Raw genomic sequence first — 27,954 nt, forward strand, 5'->3', positions numbered from 1 at the left:
AAATTAAAAGGTACAATAAAATAAAATAGGAGAATAAATCCCTTTCCTCGATTGAAATTTGAATATTCCCAAAGCAGTATCCCTGATGATAATCCAATGGGTTCTGTGTATGACAGACAGGGTTGATTACAAAGAATATTAAATGGGAAATAAGCCCAGCAACTCAGTAATCAATTAATTCCAGAGATAATTAAGCCACCCTTCCTCTTCAAATTCAACCATTTTCCCCAGTCCATATTTTATTAATTACTGTTTACTGATGCACTGTGATTCAATACATGAATTTAAAATGTAAAGAGAATAACTCAAACAGCTACTGGAAATCTGGAAGGCATTTGGCAGACACTGTACAATGGGTCAGCAGGACAACAGAGAAGCGTATTGAAGATTAGGCCATGTCAGAATACAACCCTGTAGTCTGGTACCTGCAGGCATTGCTCTCTGTAACACCACCATTATAGCATCTGCAGTGTGCAGGTGATGGCAGCCAAATTTATATACAGTACTGCTGTTTAACAGCAGGAACCAAATTTCAGTTCGGCCTAGTATTCTGTGACCCTGACCTGGTTTCCCACAATCCTTGTGTATGACCTAATTTACCTGTGTGGCCTAGTTGATCTCCATGACCTATCTAGATTGTGAGATAGAGTGTGAGGACAAATGAAAAGCATACATTTAGTAAACTGTGACGTGATTTGTGAGGCTACAGATCACTATGGTTATTGTATCTCAACAATTTCAAGATTATTATCAATAATCAAATCAAATAAATATATATCTTTTACATCTAATTGGGCATCAGTCCCCCACTATTGGGGGGAGAGAACAGTGGTAAGTGTGTGAGAGAAAGTGGACTACTAAGTAGGGAGAAAGTTGAGATGATAGTTAAAACATGATTTAAGATAACTATTTTTAACCAATAATCAATAATTGAACATGTCATTCTCATCCAACCCTATAGTTGAATGGCGATACAAAGATTCTATTCAATGCAAACTTACTGTTAATAGTTTGTCCTGGTTGTGCAGCGCCTCAGCGTTTCTATTCTGAACCATACGAGTCAGTGTTCTTAAGGCAGCTGCTCTTGTAGGAACTTCAGGGTCTACCGCTTCAAGAAGGCATTCAGACAGCAGTCTCCCGGCCTCTGCAGGATCAGCATGTGGACCTCCTCTGCTGCTGCTTTGAGCCACGGGATGTGAAACTGGGCCTGTGTTTTTACAGTGTGCAGTGTCCATCTGACTCGTCACAGCAGTGCCTGGCACATTTGGATTCTTCTTTGGTGTCTTGTCACTGTTTCTTCTCTTTGTTTTCTCAGTCGTTTTGGACGCAGTGTTTTCAGACGGTCTCTCTGGGATCAGTTCCTCTTTCCCCGCTGTGTTGCGAGCTGCCTTGGCCACAGTCTCAGTGGTGAACGCTCCGTGAGTGGCAATGGAGATGTGTAAATCCGAGGCCAGTTCTTGGATAAGTTGTTCAGGGTGCCGTTGGGATATTTGGTCTAAAAGAGGCAAGAGCTCCTTCATTGCAGCATAATCTTCTGACTGCAGCTAAAAAACAAGACAGGGAAATAACTTACATACCTCAATGTAGAGATTCAAAAATAAACTTAATAGAGTCAAAACGTTGTTAAAGAAGTTTAGTCAAAACGTTTGTCATTGAATTTATTAAGCGTCTGTTAGTATTTCTAAATAGCAAATAGATCAGTGTGGCTACTTTTGAAATTCAAGTGGAGAAAAACATGTTGAAACAGCTGCAATTGTATATGGTGCAGTACTTAGTTATATATATATATATATTAATTTCCATTTCAAATCATTCTCAAATTAAGTAATGTATGCTTTTACATTAGTTTTAGATTTGGTCTGTCTTCTGCTTCAACTCTCCCCACAAAAGTGCATATGCTTATATTTGTACATAAATGCACCCTTGTACATATTCGCACGGGCTTTTATATGTGATAATACAGTAGGTTTTCATTTTGTCTCCCATCCCCTGTACAAATAGTAGTTCAAAAACTACTACTACTACCAGCTGTAAGACTGGAAACACAATGGAAATAAGAATGGAAACACAATAATTCTACAGTTTTCCTACCTTGGCTGCCCCAACTAACATGGTAGCCACGAGTCCCATTCCCATGCTGAGTGTCTGTGCCTCCACTATTCCTTCCACACCCTGATCCAGACTGACACAGGCGCGCTTCAGCATGGCACAGATGAACTCAATCACCTGCCGATAACACACCCAACAGAAAACCTCATACATACTTTTATTTTTATATACAAGCTGAATTAGCAGCCACCAATGTTCAATTCCTGTGATGATAATTGTAGGATCTTTGTAATCATTTTGAATTAATTATTGGTACAAACATTAGCTATGATTATCATAAAGATCACCATGACCTACATCTACTGTACGTACGTACATTGCCCCAGAATCTAATATTCTTATTGATTTGATGGTATGTACAGTACAGCATTAAACTTTAATCGGAAACAGCAATCATTTCAAATTCAGGCATTTGAATAATCACCCTTTAAAGATGCATAAGGCATCTTGGATCTTTATCCAGGACATAACAGAGTCACATTAATTTTGAATTAGTCCCAAAGTAGCTGGCAGAAGTAAGACCTGTACTCAGGCACTCGTTTGTACACACAGTATCTCAAATTAGCCCAGACAAATGAAAAATGAATGAGGAGAAACTCATTTTCGTTGCGACTATGAAATTAAAATATGGATTTAAATTTCTATTGATCATTTTGCTTAAAGACAGGGCTGCAACATTTAACCCAGTAACATAACCCTGGACTGTCAGATTTGCATGATTGGGTCTGTTCACAAAACTTTGTTGTTTATTTAAACAACGATGGGTTCTTGCCGTTTTTTCTAGGGAAAAAAAACAAAACTTTAATTTCGTAAAAAAAAAAAGCACAAGTTGTAACTCTTGTCAACAGGGTGCACTGAGCTTGATTTATAAACGATTAAAGCTTTTAAATAGTGTACGCTTAAATAGAAAGAAAAAAACAAAGTGCAGCCAAGTAACAAAGTCTAAACACAGTCAACAGAAGTAAGTTTAACTCCACCTGATTCGATCCTCAATTATAAAAACCCATGCCCGTTACTGTCTGGTAAAAAAGAAGTCAACAGGTATGATATAACTATACAAGTCATTGCAGAATATTTTGCCTTTCAAAAACACAAGTCATATACATATACATTTTTTTCATAACCTGGTTATAAATCAGGTGTTTTTGTTCTGTTTTATGCTTGTAACCCATACACGATAACCTTAATGCGATTATAGTCAGTAGTTTCATATACGTGAGGCTGGGTTCGTCTCAACCCTAAAGTAATATAACACAGGTGCTGATTCCCATCTGCCTTTCAAGTATCGCCAGAGGCAATGGGTGGATCAGGTGAATGAAGCAGGTGTCTCATTTTTATACAGGACAACCCTTAAAAACTTGTGTATAGTAGAGTTAAAGTGGGCCAAGGGTTAGGTTTGATTTAGGCATGAAGTATCTTATTCAAGGTAATGGGTTTGAAAAGACTACAAGGGAAATCCGTATTCTTTGGTAGAAGCAAACTGATGTGTTAAAACATGAGCACAAACGTACTGAAGCTGTGTCTTTTCCAGTCTAGTTCAATTTGATTTCTTCTTTTATTTCTATTTGCTACAACCCAGTCAGCTGTTTAGTTTGTTTCATTAGAAATTTAGCTCTTGAAGAACTCCCTGATCATCAGTATGGCTCTTTTAACAAAAGTCTGGACATCCCCTCTAGTCAATAACTTGACCAGAGCCCTTGAAACAAGCTAAGGTTATTTATTTGGGTAATCCTTACATGGAGAAAAACCTAAGGTCAACAAAATGGGTATTTTTTGTATCACCTTCAGACACATTCTCACCATGTGGGGCTACATAGGTTACACAGCACACAGAGCACCTACATCTGTGGATCATCAACACCAAATTGAGGAAATACCTACTCCTATTCACCAAAACGACCCATGCAAGCCGGTATTAATCGTGTGACTGACCTGGACTGGGTTATGAAGCAGAGTGTGCGAGAGCTTCTCACACATTGCTGCTAGCAGCTGTAATGTCAACAGCCTTTCTTCCTGCCTCGTAGCCTGCTGGATTCGATGCTGCTCCAGCTCCAGGAAACTCATGCTAGTCAGCGGCTGAGGTTCTTCACCCTCCTGCTCCCCCTCCACTGCCATACCTGTCAGACCCTGCAGATGAGATGGGTTAGCATTGGAGTCAGCCAATGGATGCTCACCATGCTTGGTTTAGTAGTACAGTACACAACAAGACCTGACAAAATAGCACCCCGTCATCCATGAAGCCATTATTCTGCGATTTCCCTTTCCCTCCTTCAAAAAGGCTGGCTAGGGCTCTTCATTAGACTTAACATCTGTATACAGCAGCTCACTAACAAAGGGTGGTTATTGAGGATAAACTGGTCATCTCTCAGAACCTGTGCAAGCTTTGCACTAGGTTGGCTGCCATCATATCAAAAGTAATGATACAAATAGGGGAATGATTAATAGGCGAGTCTGTGACTGTTGCACAGTGGAATACATTTGTATTATTATTTCTATTTATGAAACCTACAATGTAACACAACCAATATCCATTTTACATAAATGATTTATATACTTAAACATGCTTTCCTCAGCTCTCAACACATTAGTATGAAGTTTAATGACTCCCCCTAGTCTAGTGAACTCACAATGTGATTAGGCCAGGGAGTTACTGTCCTTTGTTTCCTGGCTAAACTGTAGAAAACAATATTTAACTGAAACACTCTCTATCCCTATTGCTATCACTTACTATTTATAGTCATTTTTACTTTTGTGAAGTATCTTTTGGTTCTTTGCTTGCATTTTACACATTTAGTGCTACTGATTTACCATTCTGGGGAATAGCAAATTCAGTTTTTCAAAAACGACCAATTCTGTTGTTCCCACTTTGTATGAACTTATTAATAATATAATAATAATCTTTATTTTATATAGTGCAATTCATGCAGCACATCTCAAAGCGCTTTACAATCTAAAAAACACACTAACACATAATCATAAATAATCACACAAACTATACATATTAAAAACACACACATACTATACAAATTCATAAAAGTAGATCTCCTACATAGGCTGATATGTCCATTTAAAAAGATGCGTTTTAAGTGACTTAAAAAATATCAACTATAAAATAAAATCTAATTGTCTGTGGAAGGGCATTCCATAACTTAGGGCATTTTGCTTTTATGCACCCATCTCCCATGAACCGGAGCCTAGTTTGTGGGACTTTTAAATAAATAAACACAGCATTTGAACATAAATATAATATTGATAGTTAAAATAAGTACATTAATAAATATTACCACTTTGTTTTTCTTTAATTGAAAGCCAAGATTTTCAATCAGACTCTTTTTGCTGTAATAGTAAGTAAAGCACCTGAAGACACTTCAGACATGTCATAATGTATATAAACATCACTTGCTGGCATTAAAATAAGCAGGCAAACTTAAGAATTACATTACAACAGTTCAAAAAACAAGTGACCAGCACTGTTGTGAGAGAATCATATTTAGACTTCCACTGACACTGTAGTTCAGTCTACAAATAAGGTGTTTTAAAAATACCTGTTTATCTTATTGCTGGCATTACAATAACAAAATATGAAACCGTTAAGTAACAGGCCAGCAATGTCATGTGAGAGTAAACCTACTTTCAGTACTCCACAAATTGAAGTTTTGTGTTTTACTGGCATTACAATAACCAGGATAAAATGTGAAACACTTTGATAAAAAAAAAGGCGTGTGTATGAACCGGTTGTAATTTAAATAGTTCCCCTTTTAATGTAAACGCATAATGAATCCCAATTGTTTCTTTGCTAATTCTTGTTGTTTGCAAAATTTAACAACAGGTGTGTCTCCAGACTGCCTTTATGAAACAAACAGTGTGTAGTGTAGTAACTACATCCTTTACACAGTAAAGCAATGAATTTCCTTTAAGGAACGTATACAGCTAGAAAAATAGTTTTGAGCTTGTTTCTTCATCGTCAGATAATATAATTTTATTAAGAAACGGTCATGATTTAACACTTATAATTATAGCTGTATTAAAGGGAGGTAGGCTAGAAAGAAATAAACTAAACAATAATGAAATATGCAATTCGTTTAGCTTACTTACTTCGGGAAAGCCCTGCCTTGAGCGCAGTACCACAGGTATAAGTTTTTCAGCATAGAGAAGAATGCAGTGCTTTAGTGCTGTCTTTTTTGCTTTCTTGTTCTCTACGTGACTGGCAATATGATCTGTAATGGTATTGACTCATACATGATCAATCAAATGACAGCAAAACTTGCAGAATAGTATCCCACCATCCTCACATAGATAATCAGACAATAATTTAGCTCTGTCTTTTGTTTTTTCTTCGTTGGTGCAGCTGCCATGTTGAGTTTCAGCAGAAAAGCGTAAATAAAGTCACATGATGAATTAACTCAACTTAGCTGCGTGCAAAAAAACTAAAACACAGAAAACTGGAGTTGTGTGGAGAAAAAGACAACGATGCAAAATTCCATTCCCAAAATGCCTAATTTCACGGTCGCGGAAAATCATTAGCCCTACACATTACAGGTTTAGAAGTTACCTTTGGAATTAAAAGGTTGAAGACTGTTGGAATTTATTCTAAACGACAATCTGACTTACTGTTTAAATGGGGGTATATCACACATTCATTTATGTATTTCTTTATTCTTTTAGTTAGCAGTGGCAGGGGAACAGTTCCAACTCTGTATTATGAACCTCGAGTTCTTACTGCAATGTCTCCATGTCATCATTTAACTTGTCAGCGGTGCTCTGAAATTCCCATCTTAAGGGAGGTAATTCTACAGGTAATTTTTAAGTGGTGCTTGTAAATAATAATGAATCACCAACCAATATGCTAATCAGCACTTTTTTTCTCAAGGTTACAAATACTACTTATGTTGCAATTATTGATCCCAACCCTACTGACTAGTACACTTTCTATGTGCGCTTAAACACATACGCCACTAGGGCTGGGTCGGTATACCTGTTTTTCGGTTCACCGCGGTTTAGGTACGTTACGGTATTAATACCGTTCCTTTTATTCTACACCGCAATTATCGTAATTCCTTTATACACCAGTTAACATATTTTTTCAACTGCAAACACGCTTCTTCTAAATCAAGCGATGGTACTTGCAGCCTTAACAAAGTGTCTGAAGAAGATCTCATACTGTATTTTGATAATGATTTTGAATGAAACTGTCAACGACACAGAATACACGTTTCAATTGCTGCGTTCTGTTACCCAGAGCTTCTGCGCCGGCTGCTCTTGGCTGCTGTCTTTCTGGCGTCACACGCAGCTTTTAGGCCCTGTCCACACTATGCCTTTAAACCGTATTAGTTGCATTTAAGCCGGCTTAAAAGTGCTAAATATGGTTTGCGTCCACACTACGCAGCATTTGATACCGTACTCGAGACCACCTCAGGAGGTAGTCTCGAGTCCGGTTCTAATTAGATCGCATCAGGTAGTGAGGTTTATCAGAAGTGTGGACGCTGTAATACCAAACTACATTTTTTGTGTATCCTCCAATATCCCAAAATGCTTTGTGGTATGTTTGGCGAAATACTCAGAGCAGGCGCCTGAAGGACTTGCCATCAGTGTACACTCCGCACTAGGTATTCATTTTTATGCTTCAAAAAATCTGTCAGGACATCAATGTTAAACTAGTGGGGAAAATAACAAAAACACAACGTTAAATTAGGCGACTGCAAAAATGAAATGCGAGTTAAAAGTAGAATCGGGGATGAACAAATTACGTAATTTGTCAGCTCTGTTTGAAATAAAATTAAGAAGACCAGAATTAGGCTCAGGCAAGATATGAAGGTAAAAACAAAGATTGTTTTGTAATTAACAGCTTTTTCTGAATTTAATTATAAAACAGAATCAGCACAATTTGTTTAAAGGAACTTCATCTGATTAAAAATAAAACCTGAAAACTTCAAGCCCTACTTGTCTGTGTGTGTTCGGATTTACTTTTTCCGCAATACTTGTTCTATTTCATTTATGCAATATGGACCTCTGTTAATATGGGGCATAACACATTATTTTAAAATAAAATACAGTGCATGGTGGGATACTATCGTATTAATTTCCACAGTTCGTTGCGCTGCTGGGAATTGTAACTGAACTATTCTAATGGTGTGTGGACGCATTAAGCCTGACTAAACATGAAACGGTACTTCAGTGTGGACGCTTTGAGCTGGATTAATTAGAACGGTTTCGAGTACGGTTCTCGAGATCGGTTATGTAGTGTGGACAGGGCCTTAGAGAAACGCCTTCTCCAAACCTTGCAGCGCAGCACACATTTTCAACGTATTTTGTCTGGATTATCAACAGTCAGTTTAATGTAATTGATTAACATTAACTTTTGAAAAATTATACATCACTTATCATGGACTTAATACATTATGTTTGTTTAAATAATTTATGAGCACAGACCCTCGACTGCAGCAGGATAGCTTATCAACGTAGTTTTGTTGAAACAAGTTATAACAGTATTCCAGTTTTCTTAGGTAAGTGAAGAAATCTTTTTTTTTTTTTTACAAACTCCACATGTGTAATAATCATCGAAGCTTACTTGTGCAATGTTATTTAGCTATAAATCCAATAACATGGTTTAGTATTTAAATACATTCTTTTTTGCTATTCATATTTTATTTATCCGGTTGAAACAATAAACAACTAATCTCTGCTCTTAAATAATAACCTGTGGTAAATGTTTGTGTTTTAAGCAATAAGACCGATCATTTCCAATTGTATTTACCATCAGCTAAACAAAGCAAAGTATTTATTTATTTATTTAATTTTATATGTTAAAATGTTTTAACAAACTACAGCACAACGTCATTTTGAGCAAATAATAGATCTTAACTGTTTATAGTATAACATTGAGAGTGTACAACTTTAGTTTTTTTTTTTTTTTTTTTTTTTTTTTTTTTATTCTGATTGTCTTTATAAAAAAGAAAGATACCAAGTTATTTGGCATAGTAAAATACTAAATACCAAATATTTAAATCATTCCATAAAAGGAAGTGTGATTTGTTGGTTTTATTTTTGTGAATTACAGTCATTTAAGTGACTTACATTAGTCTTTCTTCATTTTTTAAGCCTTTATTTTATAACCTGCATGATGTACTGTATACCGTGATATTAAGGTTACCACAGTGTTTTATTTAACGGTTATTATACCTTGCAAATTTTATACCGTCCCATCCCTATGCCACAAATTAGCAATCTTTTAGGAGACTTGCCCTTCAGTGCCTGAGTAATAAGCAGTAATTAAACGTCATTAAATCACAGAATTTACTAGAAAACATCAGTGGTAGTGATGATACAAGAGAAATGACTCAAGCCTTACAAGCACTCTGGTTCCAGGCAAGATTAGTCATGGATTGGGAAACTTGCTTTTCTACTTCATGCAGGGTTTTCAAAGCCAAGAGAACCCAGTAACTGTATTATTCTTCATCGCTTGATTTCCCTAGCTCTGAATGAGTCAGATATTTCAGTACAGTAGACAGCCGTGCAAGATGTTAAAAGCATGAAAGTGGTGGGCCAAGAAGCGTCTGTCCCCGCGTTAAGCGCATTTAATATCAAACAGATAAAAGAAAGGTATAAGTGGTTTTAGTGGATCAGGTTCTATATTAAATCACACTGTCAGACTGTTACTGACTGATTGTGTAATTCACACCTAACATCATAAAACATGTTAAAGGGAATTTGCCCGGTCCCCCCACCAATTGCTATAAACAATTAGTGTGTCATCATTAAAAACTAATCAATTGCAAAAAAAGATTCCTCAAACATTCAACATCACATTAATCAGTTTGAAAGTTGGCACTGAATTACGCCAGCATTATTGCACTAATGATAATAAAAAGCAGAAGGAAAACAACTTGTAGAGGAAATTAAACTCACAAATCGACAATAATGGCGACCAGGTGACCCAGTGGGTGGTAAAGTAGGAGATGGGAGGGACACAGGGATAAGAGGAATGCTGCTATTTTATTACCCAGAGCAATATAGGCAGATTTTCTTTTTAAACAAAACACACAGGACAAACTCAAATAACCCAGAGAGCTCTTGAGTTGCTTCCAGCTGCAACAGGCTACTAATATTGTTTTATGATTAGCTTAAACTTTACAAACACCACTATTCATTGAAACCAGTTGGGACCAGACCCTGTTCACACAAGTGATTTGTATACCGAAGGAAATCTGTAACATAACAAAAGTGCCTTGTCTAGTCTTTGTTTTATGTTTTTAATACTTATATTTCATCAGAAATAACCCAGAAACCTCTGAGGCGTATGTGAATGATTTGACACATTACATGCTATTACAGTTCAAGTTTTTTTTTTTTTTAATTTAGTCGTTGCCAATTATTATTATTTTATTTAATCATTTTCTCCCAATTTGGAATGGCCAATTATTTTTAGGCTCAGCTCACCGCTACCACCCCTGCACTGACTCGGGAGGGCAAAGATGAACACACGCTGTCCTCCGAAGCGTGTGCCGTCAGCCGACCGCTTTTTTTCACACTGCGGACTCACCATGCAGCCACCCAAGAGCTACAGCGTCGGAGGACAACGCAGCTCTCGGGCAGCTTACAGGCAAGCCCGCAGGCGCCCGGCCAGACTACAGGGGTCGCTGGTGTGCGATGAGCCGATGACACCCTGGCCGACCTAACCTTCCCTCCCCCCGGGTGGCGCCAATTGAGCGCCGCCCCTGGAAGCTCCTGTCCTCGGTCGGCAAAGGAATATCCTGGACTCGAACTCGCGTCGTCCAAACTATAGGGCACATCCTGCACGCCATGAGGAGCGGCTTTACTGGATGCGCCCAACAGTTCAGGTTTTAACGGCTGCTACATGCATGCATTTCATGAGGATTGCATGGTTCTGATTATAGGTCACTTCGGATTAGTGAAAGCCTGCAGTACTTTCACAGGGATACTAAACTTTTCTTGATGGATGCTACAGATTATGCAATTATTCTATGAATCGATTATGAAACTTCATTTTGAAAGCCTCAATTAAAACATATAGTAATCTATTGATCCCTGGTGCCCTATTTGGAGCCGCACGTAGCCAGCTACAAACACATGCTTCACTTGCACACTGCTAGACTACAGGGCCTATGTTTTGCATTTGTTTAGTTGAAAATAATGTCTCAATATAATGAAAATCTAGTTTTAAATAATGGAATTAATATGCCATTAATAGTAACATATTATAATCGCTTCTTGCTTCTCAAATATATCTCCTTCGGTCACAAATGTCTCATTACATTTTTAGAAATTTTAAACCAGTATCTATGGAGTTCAAGAAGTTGCCCTGCCATACCATAACATTTAAAATAGATATACAGATAGGAAACTTAACATGGTACAATTATACACAGTGACTCCATGGTAGCAGCGTGCAGAAGGGGACTTTATTAAAATCCATAACACTCAGGTAAAACTTAGAAGAATCAGTGTGGCATTAACTGAAACATTTCTTACTTGATTGAGTTTATTATGAAATCTTAACCTTTTTAGCTGCCTTGTAAATGAGAGTGCGAATAAGCCTGAATGAGAGAGTACACTGAACACTGTGCTGTTACCCGATTCCTGAGAAACTTTAAATATCATTCGGATCACATGTACAGTTATAATTACTGATTTCACTTTTGATTGTTTATTGTCTTTTACAGCAACACCACTGTCTCCGGGTCCTCCCAGCTAATAAGACGTTGCACGTTTCGTCTTTTATCAAATCCAAATGTCAACAAAGCAAATAAACACCACAGACAGGAAAATAACTGAACAGAACACTTGGGAAAAGCATTGGCACTGTCATTAGAAAGATATAAGTTTGCACACTTATTTTCCCAGCGTTTTTAATTACCCTAACAGTCTGGAGACCTATTAGCAGTGGATAAGGATGTACGGAGTGCCCAGACAAGCTCATTTGATGCCACAGGTTTGGAAACCCTGTATTTTTCACCAAAACAAAAATTGGGACTTGTACGAACACGATACTGTTTTGTATTTTGTGTAGGTTTGGTAATTTATTTGTTGGTTTGCTAATGCTTGGTGCATTTTTCTAGGTTAAGTTTTGTTGTTATACTTGAAGTCAAAACTATTTCAGTGATCTTCAGATGTCATGTCATGTGAACTGCTCTTTGCATTTCCCCAGACTATTCTGTCTGAATGGCAGACTAAGCAATTGCTTAGGGCCCCCGAGCTGCTCAAGGGGCACCCGATTCAGGTTTAAAAAGAATAAAAAAAATATTAATATTATTATTTGACTTTTGCGTTTTAGTATTGTAAAAATATGTTTTCAAAACAATCCAAAAACACATAACTCAGTAACGGAGGGAGGTTTAAAAATTGCTTCAGCAAGACAATTCTCAGTCAGCTGCACGAGTGCTGATTGGTTGCATCATGATTTGAGAAAGCTACCAGCTCAGTGTGCGAGTAGAAATGGCGTCAAAAAGGTTGTACACCTCTGGGGCCGAAAAAAGAAAAAAAAATAAGAAAAACAGAGAAGGAATTTATCCTAAAGGAAAAAGGTATGTTTTATTTTAGTTTAAATTATTGTTATTGGTTTGGGTATATTAGTTAGTTGTCAAGTGTCTGAACTTTGTTATAAGGACCCAGTCACCATAGTGAAGTACTAACTTACCTCCGAATTTCAAATGTGAACTTTTAAATAAAAAATATACGGTGATGTTATATACATATATATATATATATATATATATATATATATATATATATATATATATATATATATACCTTCCTACAGATGTCAGGACCGCCCAGTCCCTGACCACATTCCGGCGCCTCCTTAAGACTCACCTCTTCAGACAGCACCTGTAGAACTCCTCTGTTTTTCCCCTGGGACACTATCACCCTTCCTTAAAATGTGCTTTATTTGCTCTTATCTGCCCCCTATTTTACTGCATTTAATCCTGTACTTCAGAGTACTGTAATCTGCCAAGTGTTTAATCTGTAGTATTTTGTAATTAATCATATCCTGATGTAACTATCACTGTCACTGTTATCTGCTGTATTATTGAATTGTATTTTGTCACACTTGTACTTGCTTGAACCGAAGTCATTGTATTTATCTTGCTCTTAATTGTATTATTACTTGTACTGTGATTCTGAAATGTATTTGCTTACGATTGCAAGTCGCCCTGGATAAGGGTGTCTGCTAAGAAATAAATAATAATAATAAATAATAATAATTATATATATATATATATATATATATATATATATATATATATATATATTGACATTTGATGAGTAGTTATAATTTTTATCCACAAGATCAGAATGTAGTTATTAATCTGAGTTGGCATTATGAGGTAAAGTAATATCTAGCCATTATCTACCACACAGCAGATCAACATCGAATTTCATATCTTTATAAAAAAAAAAATTTAAAAATGCATTCTCTATACAGTATATGAATGTATTCAAGGTGCATGACGTAAACAGCAATATTTCTCCAGGAAATTATTGTGCACAAATGGACTAAGGCTTTGCGTTTTCAATATATTTTGCTCTTCTGTCCTTACTGCATTTATTAGTTTTGATATTAAGCTGACTGTAATTATTAATTAAAACGTAGATAAATGTATTGATTGTGAAAGCTAATACATTTCCACTTCAGGTCATTCTGAGTGAGTTCCCGCAGAGCATATTCCGAGCAGAGATCAGATCTATTGAGGCCACAGAGATCAGAAATTGTAATCCCTATTTTAGCTACCATGTACTATTTGATTTGTTGTACTACTAAATACAATATAAATGCAATGTATTTTTATGTACTCTTTTCTACTGTTTTTATTTGTTTATGTATAACTACTTGCTTGTGTGTGATATGTGTTATACGTCAAACAAAAGGCCACAAAATGGACTTTCACATTCAGATCAACAGGGTCAGGCATACTGCTGTATTTGTGGTACAGATAAAAATAAACGTTTAAAAAAGGGCCGCTTTTCAAGAAAAATTGTTTGATCACTGTTATATTTTTTATAATCATAGTTTGATCAACAGAATAAGGCTGAGGGTAAAATGTTAAATCAATCAGACATATGAAAACTCAACACAATAAAGTTGTTTTCATAAAAAAAGCTAATTAAAGAGGATCCCTGTAAACTGAACAAAAACACCAACACACATTAAAAGATAAAAGGAATAGAGATGGTATGAAATATACAATCTCTTTATTCCTTTTATCTGTTAATGTGTGTTTAAAAATGTATTATCAACTCCAAGTTTCTTTCAAATAATACAATTTATTTTAATAAATGTATATTTAAGTATAAAAGCATACATTTATAAAATACCTAATTGTGTAAATGTAATGGCATTGGGACTTCATTTTCACAGGTGCAATGCTCAAGTTTATTTCCAAAGGACCTTCTGCTGAAGAACTAATCCCCAATACTGCCACTAACGCAGCTGAAGTACATATCAGCACTGCAGGCTCAGTCAGCAATACTGATCCAAACGTAAGAGATCGTATTGCTCCAGCTGTTGGTTCAGTTGCTGACGTTGGACTGAATGTTGAAGTGGATGAAGGACAATCTTTGGGCAGTCTGTGACCACCAAATTAATGATGATACACTGTTAGCTGCTGCACCACTGGATCCTGCTGACTGGCCGCAACCGTTTCAGAATCACTAAGGTTATAGTTTGTTACAGAGGACCATTTAAAGTCAGCCCAAATTTTGCTTTCCCCAAGGGAAAAGACGGCCATCGACTCACTGATAATTTAAGGTATCGCACTTTAGAGAATGGGGAAATAATCCAGAGAAGCTGGCTTGTGCACTCCCAAAAAACAATTCAACCTATTGCTTCTGCTGCAAATTGTTTTCTTCTAAACAGAAACTGATGAGTGAAGGACACTGTGACTAGGTCAACCTTAGTGCTCTTCTGAGAGCCAGGAAAACAGTCCTGAACATATAAAGCACATGCAGTCTTGGAAAGAGCTTGAAATTAATTTAAAGAAAGGGCAAACGATTGATCAGTCACAAATGTGTCTTACTGAAGCTGAAAGAAAGTACTGGCGTGATGTTTTGACGCGCCTGATTTAAAGAGTGCAGTCACTTGCAGAAAGAAATCTAACTTTCCATGGTTCTTTGGTCTCAGAGAACTTATACATGCCAAACAATGGAAACTTCTTGAAAACTGGAGTTGCTTGCTAAGTTTGACCCACTAATGGAAAAGCATGTAGGGTGTGTTCCAAGGGATAAGCCCCATACTCACTATTTAGCACTTGACGAGCCACTTGACGATGCACTTAAGCAGTTAGAGGCTGATATTTTTTTAACAGAGTAGTGGATTCAGCCATCACATCAATTGAGTACAGACTTGACAAGTCTGGAATACTGTGGGATTTGAAACAAACAGCAGAAATGCCTAAGGAGCCATTAAGCGAACGCTACAGTAACTTGCAAAACTATCTGAGCTCCGAACATGAATCAGATTTCAATGGAAAGGATCTTTTCCAAGACATTGTAAGCATATACAGTTTGCTTCCAAAGAAAATGACAGCTTTTGAAGTCATCGCCTTTATACACGAAGAACAAATTAAAAGAGATATCTCCTAACCTTTAGATCGCATTGAGAATTGCTGTAAAACTCTGTGACAGGGCTGACTGAGTGGTCTGACGTCAGGCAGAAGCAGGAAGGAAACTGACACCGAGGAGTACTGCAGGTAAAGGTAAAGAATCGGCTGGCTGCCATTTTTATTAATAACAAAAATAAATAAAATATTTAAACAAAACACTTGCGCTCACAGAGCAAAATAAAAGGGTTAACAAAAACAAATCTCGAACACAAAATAACACGATCAGGCTGGGCAATAGCCTTCACTGATCCTTTGTCTTCTAAATAAAGTTTCTCTTTTTTAATCGCCGTCTCTCTGCTCGCTCTCTCCTCTCTTACAACACCCACCCAGAGCTGGAGAGCTGCAGGCTTTTTATATCGTGGCCGAGGGGTTTAACTAGCTTGTAATTAATTATTCTATTACCCCTCGGCCACAATCTGCACGAGTTTTCTAATTATTTTGTGGATGGGGCTTCCCATCCACGTTACAAAATAATACACAAAACGGCTACGCCGTCATCTAAACATAATAATTATAATAAATAAACAATACAAAATAAACACAGGGGCGGAGGGGAACCCCGCTCTAAAATAAAATAAACAAAACAATTTACAGGGCACCTCGCCCTGTTACACACTCCCAGTAACGATAGCTTCTGCAGAGAGGAGCTTTTCAAAGTTAAAGCTGGTAAAAACATTCTTGCGGTCATCTATGGCTCAGGACCGTTTGTCTGGATTGGCAATTATACGCATCAATCATGACTTAAGAAGACACGTCATACAATGACGTGATTGATGACTTTGCATCCAAAAAGTGCCGGAGACAACGCTTTTAATGAAAGCAAGGTACCGTTTATGTATTTTACTATTATTTACTCCCAATACCATTCATCTTATTTAACATGGACTTTTTTAACAAGTGTATTGGTATGTGTCGTGTATGGTATATTTTTTGTGGAAATAATGCAATTCGTTTGTTTTTTAGAATACAGTAAAAGCACCCTCTGTGCTCAATAGGGCTCACAGAATCATGTCCACATTTTGAGTGTGTTATGTACACGAGAGCATAAGAATCAACCTACCCCCCCCCCCCCCCACCCCCCCCTAACCCCCCCTAACCCTAACCCTAACCCTAACCCTAAGACTAAGATCACTTTCTTCAACAATAATGGATCCAGTTTATGATTCATCAATCAAATAGTTATAGTGTCTTTTCCTGACAAGTTCATAGAAATGATAATAAATATACATATTAGTATATTAGATTTACTGATCTGCTGTTTTGAGTGGAACGTTGAGAGATAATAACTGCCCGTCCCATACCTTGAGTAAGTGAATGAAGAAATCTCCAGATAGGCGATTCTCCTTTAGGTTAGAAAGCAAGTCCACAAAGCACTCAACAGCCCACTGCTCTGAGGAAACCTTCTCATACAAGGCATCGTCTGCATCGCTGAAACAGGCAGGGCGGGTAAACAGAGCGGATTGATTTAAATACGATATAAACAATTCAAAGTGAAACACACTAATACAGGCGACTGTATTTGTTATTATGCAATAAAGGCCTCGGATTATTTCTTACCATGTGGGTTCTCTCACAGTGAACACTGCTCCCCCCTCACTGCCAGGTGAGAAGTGATGATCAGGAGATATTCCTTCAGTCTGCACACTCAGACCGGAGATGTGTTTCAGGGCAGTAACTGCCTGCGGAGGGTCGGCCTGCAGCAAGAACCAAAGCAGTATCTCCTGACAGGCAGATCTGATGGGAAATCAAAGGGCATATTAGCACTCTGCTAGAATCTTTAGACTGGGTCTCGATAATGAACTGGTGTCAGAATGGAATTCTGAAATATGCTCTAGAGATGAGATGCACTTCTCTGTGATAACAATTGTCGTCTATTTTAATGATTAAAAACACAAACACTTTAGATTTTTAATTGTCTATTTGAATGATTTTTTTTTACAGTAATGCTAAGTTAGTCAAAAATGTATCCCCATTTGGGAAAACACCAGTAGAATTAATAGAGTTAAAAAGTGGAAGTATTAAGTTTAAAGTTTGGTTTGCAGTAACGACTCGCTGCTTTTCCTATAACCCGTGTGTTTTCAATCCATCTGTGTGTTGTATTTGTTCTTCATATTAGTTTAGATTTACTAGTATTATTTTGTTTGCTTTAACTAGAAAGCACAGAAAAAGAACAAAGGGGCTATTTCTTAATGAATGAAAAGAGACTTTCTGAAAATATAAAAGGGGATTACTTCATATAAAAAAAAATAAAAAATCACTCACCGTAAATGCGAGACGTTTTGTTTGGTAAAACAGAAGAGGCAAAAGATGACTTGAATTACATTTCCAAGGGAGTTTAACAATGCCGGACCAGGGTTATTCCCGACAACACAGACCTGAGGGGGAAATTAACAAGAATGTCTGTGACTTTCACCCCCTCCCATTGCGAAGAATAAAAAGATGAGAGCTCAGTAACATGAAAAGTGTATACCAGGGGACCATGCCCCACACCAGGGTGATGACAAATCTAATCACATAGACAGGTACTAATGAAGTGGCCAGACAGGGCATATAAAAATAGACGTACAGTGGCATCCGTATATTATATCATTAGATTATGATACTGTCATATCACAACTGGATAAGTGATCATCCAAATGTAAAAATGTATATGTGACACATCACTCAAGATCAGACGGTTGTTAACTTAATCCCTGTCAGCTGGGATATGCATCTCCTGCAGGGGATAATGGCCTTTTTAGTTTTGTGAAGGACTAAAAGAACTGTATAGACTCAAAGGTGCTATAGAGGGGAGAAACTAAGGTTTCGTTCTAGGACACTGTTAACTTGCCAAAGCCATAACACATGTTCATGAACAGCAAGACCAATGACAAATTAAGTATACTCTGTTACTGTAATCTTCATAAACTGTTGTTCCAGACACTGCACAGTGCACGGTCAGCAGTAACCTGTTCTCTTACTTTGACCTGCTGGTTAAAAAAGGGAATGGGAAGAGCAGAGTCTTCTTCCCAAGCACAAGTCACTGAATTTAAATCTACAGTGCCCTGCAATCGTGTTATATTGTACACTAATGTACAGTTCCTTGGTTTCGGTTTATCCAAAAGGTGTCGTAGTATGCCACATCCATCTGCGAGTGGGCATGTTCCTGCTACTTCATGCAGCATAAGGAGGTTATAATGAGATCTGTAAGTTCTGTTAGGGTCCAGGAAAAGCTACAAAACCTTCTTTCAACAGCTGTCGAATGAATTAGCAATGGGAATACAACTACAAGCAGTACAGCATACTTAAACCTTCATATTTTACCTTATAAATGTCCTCTATACATTGACTAAGATCACTTTCTTCAACAGTAATGGACCCAGGACTCAGTTTATGATCTGGCATCAAGACAGAAAGGGAAGGAAAGGTCGATTACTTTTTTTTATTTATTTTTTTGACCAATGGCACCTTTTTTCCTAAAAGATCTAACACTGTATTTCCAACATTGAGGGAATAATATTACTGTGGTCTATACCATTGATCTAAACAGCAATGCATCTAAATACTGTACCACTGTGCTTTTACTCATAAAACTGCTTTAATGTGGATGTATTGTTTCCAGGAAGGTAGTCTGTCTCTGTCTCTGTCTCTCTCTCTAAAGATGCTGCATTATTCTATAATAGAATTCCAACTTCTAATATTTCCCAGACCCAACTACCTGTGGTAACTGCCAAGAGAAAACCAGATCATGGTCATTTATTTGTTAAATAAAATGTCTCATTGATCATACTATACCACTCTGCAATAAGATTTGTCACTGGTGCTCCCTACCGCTCTCATCACTGTGATCTCTACACTGATTGGCTGGCTTTCACTTCAAACACGTCAGCTATGTCATTGGTACAGACTGCTTCATAAAACTCTAAATCGGGAAATCACCCCTCTATTTAAGCAAATTGTTGACTATATCGGTCTCCTCTTACAACCTTCGATTCTGCAATTTGATTAGTTTAAATGTCCCTCGTGTTTTTACTGCTGTTGGGCATAACTCATTCCAATATGCAGCTGCTCACGATTGGAATGAGTTACAATCAAGTCTTAAACTCCCTGGTTTTATCTCAGAGGGTGCTTTCTTTTCTTGGCTTGAAGCTCTTTTCCCTGTTTCATGTTCTTGTCAGAGCAGATGCTGATTTTATTAGTTTTTTTTTTATTTTGTATTGCTGTAATGTTTCTAACTGTCTGTGTATTGTTGTCTGTTGTATTTATGTTGCCTCTTGGCCAGGTCGGCATTTTAAATGAGAACTTGTTCTGTGTCTTTACCTGGTTAAATAAAGGTTTGAATTGAATTGAATACACAATTAAAGGTAACTTCAGCCCAGATATTGTATGGTGTAAATGAAAGAGAAACAGCCAGGACAGAGTTCACAATCAGAAACACACAAGAAGTTCATTCAAGGTCTCAACGTGACTGTAACTAACACAATCATTATTTTTTTTTTTTTTTGCACCTCGCTTCCTGAGATGTGCAAATCTTTTTATTTAACCCAGTTTAGTACTAGACATAATATTTTTTAATAAAAAAATAGATGTTTATTAGAATATGTGTTTCTTTTATTATAGCCCTACATAATGAATGGATGTGCATAACAGGTAAGATTTATACAATTATTCTGTTAGCTACAATCACTGGGGTAGCAATTAAAATGTGGAAGTAAAGCACACAAACATATAGCAGATATCACTTTTTTTGCATTCTAGTTGGGGTGTTCATTGCAGAAGTTTGAAATGTGCCCCATACCTCCAGTGCCCAGGCATCGGGTGAGAGGGCTCAGTAATGGGGCAAGCAGGTACTTCTCAGCAAGCTCTGGCTGCTCCTGCACCAGGGTGAGCACAGTGGTGGTGGCAACACGCTGAAACTGCCGAGCCGTCAGCCTGTCTCTGATGTGCAGCAAATCCAGCACCTGGACATTAGGAACAGATCTAAATACAGTGGCCTTTATAATACAGCCACGCAACTGGTGTAGAGAGGCAGACAGAGGATCATGATGACCAGGGATCCTAGGAATTCGCTTGCGGAATAACACGGATTGTCTATGCTATCTGAGAATTTAGTCATCCAGATTTTTTTATAGGAGAATTTCATTTTTTTATTGCGGAAAACTAGGATCCCTGATGATGACAAATGCATTGTTCAAGTTAATCCTACACATGCTCGATTGAAATGTAACCTGTGGTTAGTGGTGGACATGGAACAGTGGCAATCAGCACTATTTGAATGGGTTATTTTTTTCATATTCCATTGCCAGAGATCTAAATTAGATTTTTTTTTCATTGAAAGCATAGTTCTTATTTCCCTTAAATAATGCAGTCTCATAAATGCTCATGCTGACTTCATCTGATTCTTCCGAAGACAATCATTATAAAATAATGCCTGTTTGGCTTCCTCATTGGAAAACACCTCTCTGTTCAACTCTTTTTGTGACATTTTCTCTTACAAAATAATTAAATAATTCATATAATAACTGTAACAAATGCACCAGAGATCACATGACCAGACCGTGTGAGTTTATGTTGCACAAACCCACTACAGCAGCAACAGAGACACGCGGTTAATGCAATGTCGTTTTTACCTGAGGACACACCCTCCTGTAATAATCAACCAATGAAAGGGACTGCTGGGGACACGAGGCCAGTATCCGTGCAATAGAGTCACATTTCCTCCAATCAGCAGCAGCAGCTTCAGCATCCTGACCTCCTGCTGCCCCAGCTTCAGATTAGAAAAACAAGAGACACGTACTGCCCATTAACTCCACTCAGAACTGCTAAATATTGTGGTATCCCTAAATAGATCTGTATCCCATCTTAAAAAAAGGGAAGATCCCCTGTGAAGGGGACATAGTTGAGGCGGTCTTAGGTATATCCGTTATGTCACATTTTTCCATATATCTGGAGCACCACCTATCCAATTGTTATGAAAATTGGTATTAAAATTATTTAGCATAAGTATGAGAAAATTTGATTCTAGGGATTCCAAATTGTCATGAAGTTTTAAACTAAGTCACCAAACATAAAATGATATACAAAGTGATTCTAAACAGCGAGAATACATCAATTAAGACTAGTGTGATATTTCACTATGTATGCAAGCGTTTTACCTCCAGCTCCTTCCAAAATCCCCCTGACTACAGCCTGAACTCCATTTGGCTGCATCAGCCTCTCTGAGAGCAGCTGCCCACACAGGCGCCTGAGCCAGGGTGGGGCCTGGGCTAGAGGCTGTCGGGAGCAGCTCCCTGCAGACGCTTTCACCTGGGGGGAGACAATGGCATTACAGGGACTGGGGGTCAGGGCAGTGCTGTAGGTAGCTTCAATTCACTTGTGTCTTAGTGCCTGGACTGAACAGACTTCATTCATTCCATTCAAAATCATGTAACATTATGTAACTAGCCTCTATCTATCTAAATGCAAGCGGTGCCGGTAGAGTTAAAAGGTCACACGGTCATGTGTTTTTGAATAGAATGAGGAAGGCTACTCAGTCCAGGCACTCCAGACAATCTCAAAGCAGCAGGTAAGGCAGTTTTAGAGAAAATAAATAATTACTAAATATTGAGGCAACAGAAACCAAAACTACTCTGAACGTGAGCAAAGACCGTTGTGTTTGGAATGTAAAAAGGGTGACAGTTATGTCATACATATTCATTGAACTCTTTAGCTGCTAACCTGAAATTATAATTGATCATTGACACAACTGATCACAACCCTGATCATACAATGTTAATTATGGCACCAAGCTTAATACATAATCTCTAATCTTTGTTTATTTTTCAGAAATGCATACAAATAAACCGTAATACAGCATACCTGGCTCTTCGAATGACCAAATATGGCTCTCTTAGTCATTCACACACAAAATAAAGTATGTATTTTAACTGTTTTAAGACCATACTGGTAGCATCCACACACATGTGCCGCTACTCGACTCAGTCATCACATACTACTGTACCACACTGTTCTTTTAGGTCCACCTACCATCCACTCTTATTGGGTTTTCTATTCCAGGAGTCTGTTTTACCATGTATAGGGTTTGATTTGCTGCAAAGACTGGCTCTTTGCAAACCACTTGCTCTAAATTTCTATTCATTTTGGCTCTTGTACAAAAAGATTGACGACCGTTGTTTTAGAGCAACATATTTATTTTGATCCGTTTCTCAACTGAAACATCATTAAAGCCTGTTAATTGTGCGAGAAGATGGTGCAAATGGCAGAGCCTTTGGTGCTCCATGCATTAATATTTGTTGTTTCTGACCAGCTGAAACACAGCCTGACTGGAGTGAAACAGCGACTGAATAACTGAAATAAAACAGTACTTGTAAAATTGAAGTTCTGAACTTTTTTTAGATTCCTTATGAAAGACAAAAAATAATTACATTTGAAGATGACAGATTTCCCTGGATGTAGTGGCAAAACCTGACTATTAACATGTTTCACAATTTTTCAATGAGGATCCCGAGTCAGCTCACGAACAAATATCCCAAAATGCTAGTGATTTACTATGGTATTGTGTGTGCTCTTCAAAAGCAACACTGAAAACGAAGAACCCTAATCATCACCATCTCTGTTCGCTGCCGAGTTTCATGGTTCTTAGGTTCCAAGGGCATCTACTGTATGTTATTGAGAGGTTAATCTAATTGAGGGTCATAAAAAGTTACCTGTTTTGGTCCTCCCTGCAGTATAAGCAGTTCTCGGATTATGATCGGCTGGTAGACTTTACCCAGCAGGCTCTGTAATGCCTTCTTACAGCCGGTGCGCTCCTCCACACTGAGAATCTGCAATAAGAATTGCTTAGCATACCAGAGAGAAACAGCGCCATCTAGAGAGTACAATTTTTATATTAACATTTTAAATTGACAGGGCTTTAACTATCAGTGTGTACCTAGCATGCTGCTGATATTAAATATTTTGAATACAATAACAGCAAATTGTTTTCTTAATAATCTACGTACAATTTTAACAAACTACTGTCTATAATGACATAAAGCAGGCCCGGTTAGCAACTTATTTAACATTTTTTTATAGATCCAATATAATATCTGAAGAACTGTTTCAGAGAATGTTTGACATGCATTTTTATGTAAGGTATGAAAGATACAATGGCACCCTCTGCTGGCCATCTGGAGAATATAACTGTCCAGTTTAGCAAAACCATGGTAATTGTCCTTTATTGGAAAAACATCTGCACTGGGTTAGACAGGACTATCCAGATTACAATGCTGCTGTAAAGGTTCAATCGTGAGTGATTCCAGGTCATTTGTAAGCGGTTCTGAGACCCAAGAAGAATGTTTCATACAATTTCAGAGTACTGTACTACAATATCAGGAAGTAACAAACACATCAAATTATTACATTGAAAGACTAAATGGAGACAGTTCCAAAGCTTTTAACGTCTGGATTCCTGGGTTTGAAACCAGCTAAAAATGTGTGTGGTGAACTCAATTCTACTGCTAGCGGACAGTACACACTTTTAAACCACCACACACAATCTCTGCTTGACAGAGGCCCAGGACTGAATGGCAGGCTGGGGTGTTCAAGTCAGGATTGAGGTGTGCTTGCTCGCTTGCAGAGCAGTGAGAAGAAGCTCTCATGGAGCCTGTCAGCACCATGCCTGACAGTAACCAGTGCCACTATCCTGGTCAAGCATTCCTTTAATGAAGGGGCTCCAAATATATGGAGGACCCCATTAGTAAATGAAAAAATGTGGGTGCTACAGGGCCATACTACAATCTATTTAAGGAGAAATCATTTAAGGAGAAAGTAGTCCATTCTTTTTTTTTCTATATTGTGTGTTAAGGACTGTTCAGAAGCTGTTCTTCAGGTTTAGGTAATGTAGGCTTGCTCAGCCAGTGTCTGCACCATCTGATTCTAGAGCACTGCTGTGTACTGCAAGTAAAACAAAGGAAACTTGAGCCAAAGTGGCAGATCATCACATGGTGCAGGCTCTTCATTGAACACACTTTGGCTGATTTGGCCTAAGGTATATTGCAATAACAATTGGAATGACTATAAACCAAAAAAAGTCAAAGGGACAGTAAAATAAATTTGAACCTACTTGCTCTTTAAAATTCACACTTTCCCTTTACAAAAACTTGAGTTTTAATCAAATCAACCTACTCATTCAGCAGTCAAACAAACATTTGCTTCAGATTTGAGAGCTGTTTAAAGCTGCTGCAGGGAGGGAATTAAAACTCTTTCTGCATAGCACTTTCACCCATTCCATGTTTTAATACAATCTTCTTTAGCCACCACATATAGGTAGCAAGCTCAGGTGGGTCTTTCATCCCTGCTGCTGTTAGGCAAACTGGGATTTACAAACTAGACAGAAGTCCAATCCAGTTTACCTGGAGAAATCAGGGTCTGACGAAAGTAGGACGTGTGATGTAATTCAAAACACTTTTCCAAACCTGCATTCATTACCTTTGTATTATCAGTGATGGTTGGCTGCCCTGCTTTTGATCGATTTGGGCAGTGCCCCAGCTGGCACAGCCCTGCCAGGATGTCCCCCAGATGGCGAGTCAGAACCATGCTGCCCAAGGAGGCGTGCTCCGCGACTCCTAAAAGGACCGTGCAGCTGATGAACAATCTGCGTATTCCATAAGGGGGTGTACCACCTGAAACGCTCTCAACCATGGCCCCGAATTCAGACCTGCGCTTCAGAGGGATTCCTACCCCGGGCAGGAGATAGGGGCAGATCCCAAGGGTGACCACAAACTGCAGGGCGGACTGAACCACCTTCTGCTGGGCAATGCTCAGAACGTCAGGGGGGAGGGCAGGCGCTGCCTCTGGGGTCTTCAGGTTGGGTTCAGCTGGGCTGAACGAACCCAAGAGAGCTGCCATGCATTGCTTCAGACAGGTCAGGAGCACAAGGATTTCTGTTACGAAATTCCAAGCGACGTCTTTGGTTTCCTCGGACCACTCTGACCCAGCCTTGACCTGCTGTCTCAGGCTGCTCACTTCTCTGTACATAGGGTCTGTCTGGAACTTTTCCTGCGAGACAGACAGGTTGTGTTGCAGTTTTCGCAGCAGAGCATCATGTGCTGTTGATGGAACGGAGCTTGAAGAAGACTCTGGAAAAAAATAAAACACACAAAAAAGCACTTTTTCTTGACCTTCCATTGCTCAGCATTTCCCAAAAGTGCAAAGAAACGCTGCTGTACATTTCAGGGAACCTGATATGTAAATACAGTTTATTCTTAAAAAAAATATATATATATTGTTATGTCTGTTTCACTGGCTAAAGGCAAAAGGAATATCTGATGGCTGAAACATGTTTTTTTTTTTTTGTTTGTTTTTTTAATTAAAAAGCTATATTTTACACACCAGACACCAGTCTAAATGTATTTCCTGTGCTGGGGATATTAGGATCCCATGTGCTGCAAGTAAGTGAGTCCCTGATAACTGCTGCACAGGAAAGAAAATGATGTTGTGGGGGAAGGACATATTGACTTCATCCCAGACTACGGTGTCCATATTAGGACATCTTCGCACATCTTTGGCAAAAAGGAGTCATTATGTGCTCCCTCCTCTACAGCTCTCTGTGAAGGATACTGGATTCAACTTTAATGTCTTTTGTGGAACCAAAGGGAGGAGGGATTTTCAGAGGTGGGAGCACCATACCAGTCGAAGTGGAAGCAAAGTGAATATTTTAAATAAGGGTCTTGTGAGAACGTTAACCTTTTCTACAAAAACGTACATGACTGGTTCTCTCTTACTGGTAATATGTGTTGTAGATAAAGTAGAGTGCTTTTCCAGTGTTCAGGTGTTCATTTTTTTTGCAATCACATAATACCAAGAGACTTTTAAAACCATTTCTCAAGATATTATGTATGGTAAAATAAATAAATAAATATACATACATATTTTGAGGGGAAAGCCACCAATATGATGCACATGCTACTGCTAACAATAGGGTGACCAGATTTTCAAAGCTCAAAACCGGGACACATTGTTAAATAATTGATAAGACTAATCAAACCTGTTAAATATAGGCTATTGAAATAGCCATCCTCTCACTTATCTTTTTTTTTTTTTTTTAAAGCGCTAGCTAATTTCTGTACACTTCCAGGTGTATACTTTGTGGCTAATTAGTTTAACTTGCCATATTGTGTTATATATGTATTGCTCCTTTTTATTATTATTATTAGTCGTAGTAGTAATGCTAGTAATGGTGGATTTGGATGCGTGTAACCTCTCGCTGCTCTAACTATAGTATAGTGTCTGTGCTAAATCCTGCCAGAACTGAACAGGTACAAAATTGCCACTACACATAATTGTGGATTAACACTAAATATAAACTACATGAAAACGCATGGTGCACTGAGGAATAACTACGTATGTCTGTGTTAATCACTTAATAAAAAATAATGTTCTTGATTACCCTAGTAACTTTATTTTATTTTGTTTTCACTGCAGGTGCCATAAACTAAGTCATATAGCAAGTGTTTTTAACGTTATTTTGACAAAAAGTCACTTTTGGTCCTTTGATGGAAAACAGGGCCTCTGGTCACCCTAGCTAACAAAAAATTAAGAATTATAATTAACTTATTTATATTAATTGCAAATTACCGGTTTAATATCCCATTACTTTCAAAGAACGCAGATGTTATGTATTGGTAACCAAAGATCTAATTACTGTATTACTTAGTTGTAACAGTTTAAAATAACCGTTTGTCATGTCACTACCCCGCCACGCACACCGAGCATTATAGTCAAGATAACATTACATCGTGCACATTGTAAAATGTTTTTAGACCATTGACAGCGTATTTCTAAAACACTGCAACAACGTTCAAACACTGTATAAATTAGTTGTCCGTTGTTTATTTTTACTGTACATCACATAGCCATGTATCACACCATCTGCATGTATGCGCACACGCTCAAAGTGTTACAACAACAAAAAAATGTATCATGCATTTTTAACATTTCAAAATCTACTAACCTAATACAGGTTTGATAAGGATGTTGAGAGCCTCAGTAATAATAGCCGTCATTGAAGTCATGTTTTTAAGAACGTAAAAGCGTGGACATCTGTTTGTTTTCGTGAGTCTGCCGATTTGGTGTCGCACTCGACAGACGTCATGTAGCATTACATGACCTCAACGTCGTATACCGAGTCCATGTTGTGTGTGGCAAAAAACGGTATATTAACTTTAGTGTACATACATAACATAGTAATGTCATATCAAGCACATGA

At 37.9% G+C, this 27,954-nt stretch overlaps 1 protein-coding gene across 3 annotated transcripts in view; it reads right to left on the reverse strand.

The window, feature by feature from the left end:
• Positions 1 to 27,871, reverse strand: part of tango6 (transport and golgi organization 6 homolog (Drosophila)) — a 52,001-nt gene extending 24,130 nt beyond the window's left edge. For 2 of the 3 annotated variants that reach the window (XM_058993597.1, XM_058993598.1), the window contains exons 1-13: positions 27,700 to 27,871; positions 25,176 to 25,825; positions 23,414 to 23,530; positions 21,863 to 22,013; positions 21,338 to 21,474; positions 20,506 to 20,668; positions 19,032 to 19,105; positions 17,991 to 18,103; positions 17,286 to 17,462; positions 17,030 to 17,156; positions 4,042 to 4,236; positions 2,092 to 2,226; positions 1,002 to 1,544 (exon numbers count right to left, since the gene is read on the reverse strand). In XM_058993597.1, the coding sequence (XP_058849580.1) occupies positions 1,002 to 1,544; positions 2,092 to 2,226; positions 4,042 to 4,236; positions 17,030 to 17,156; positions 17,286 to 17,462; positions 17,991 to 18,103; positions 19,032 to 19,105; positions 20,506 to 20,668; positions 21,338 to 21,474; positions 21,863 to 22,013; positions 23,414 to 23,530; positions 25,176 to 25,825; positions 27,700 to 27,847 (2,730 nt within the window). In that variant the 5' untranslated portion in view covers positions 27,848 to 27,871. The remainder of the gene's footprint in view (positions 1 to 1,001; positions 1,545 to 2,091; positions 2,227 to 4,041; positions 4,237 to 17,029; positions 17,157 to 17,285; positions 17,463 to 17,990; positions 18,104 to 19,031; positions 19,106 to 20,505; positions 20,669 to 21,337; positions 21,475 to 21,862; positions 22,014 to 23,413; positions 23,531 to 25,175; positions 25,826 to 27,699) is intronic. The other variant, XM_034043021.3, reaches the window with a different exon arrangement.
• Between the last annotated feature and the right edge of the window lie 83 nt (positions 27,872 to 27,954).

This window comes from Acipenser ruthenus, chromosome 20 (genome assembly GCF_902713425.1).
Source record: "Acipenser ruthenus chromosome 20, fAciRut3.2 maternal haplotype, whole genome shotgun sequence".
NCBI lineage: Eukaryota > Metazoa > Chordata > Actinopteri > Acipenseriformes > Acipenseridae > Acipenser > Acipenser ruthenus.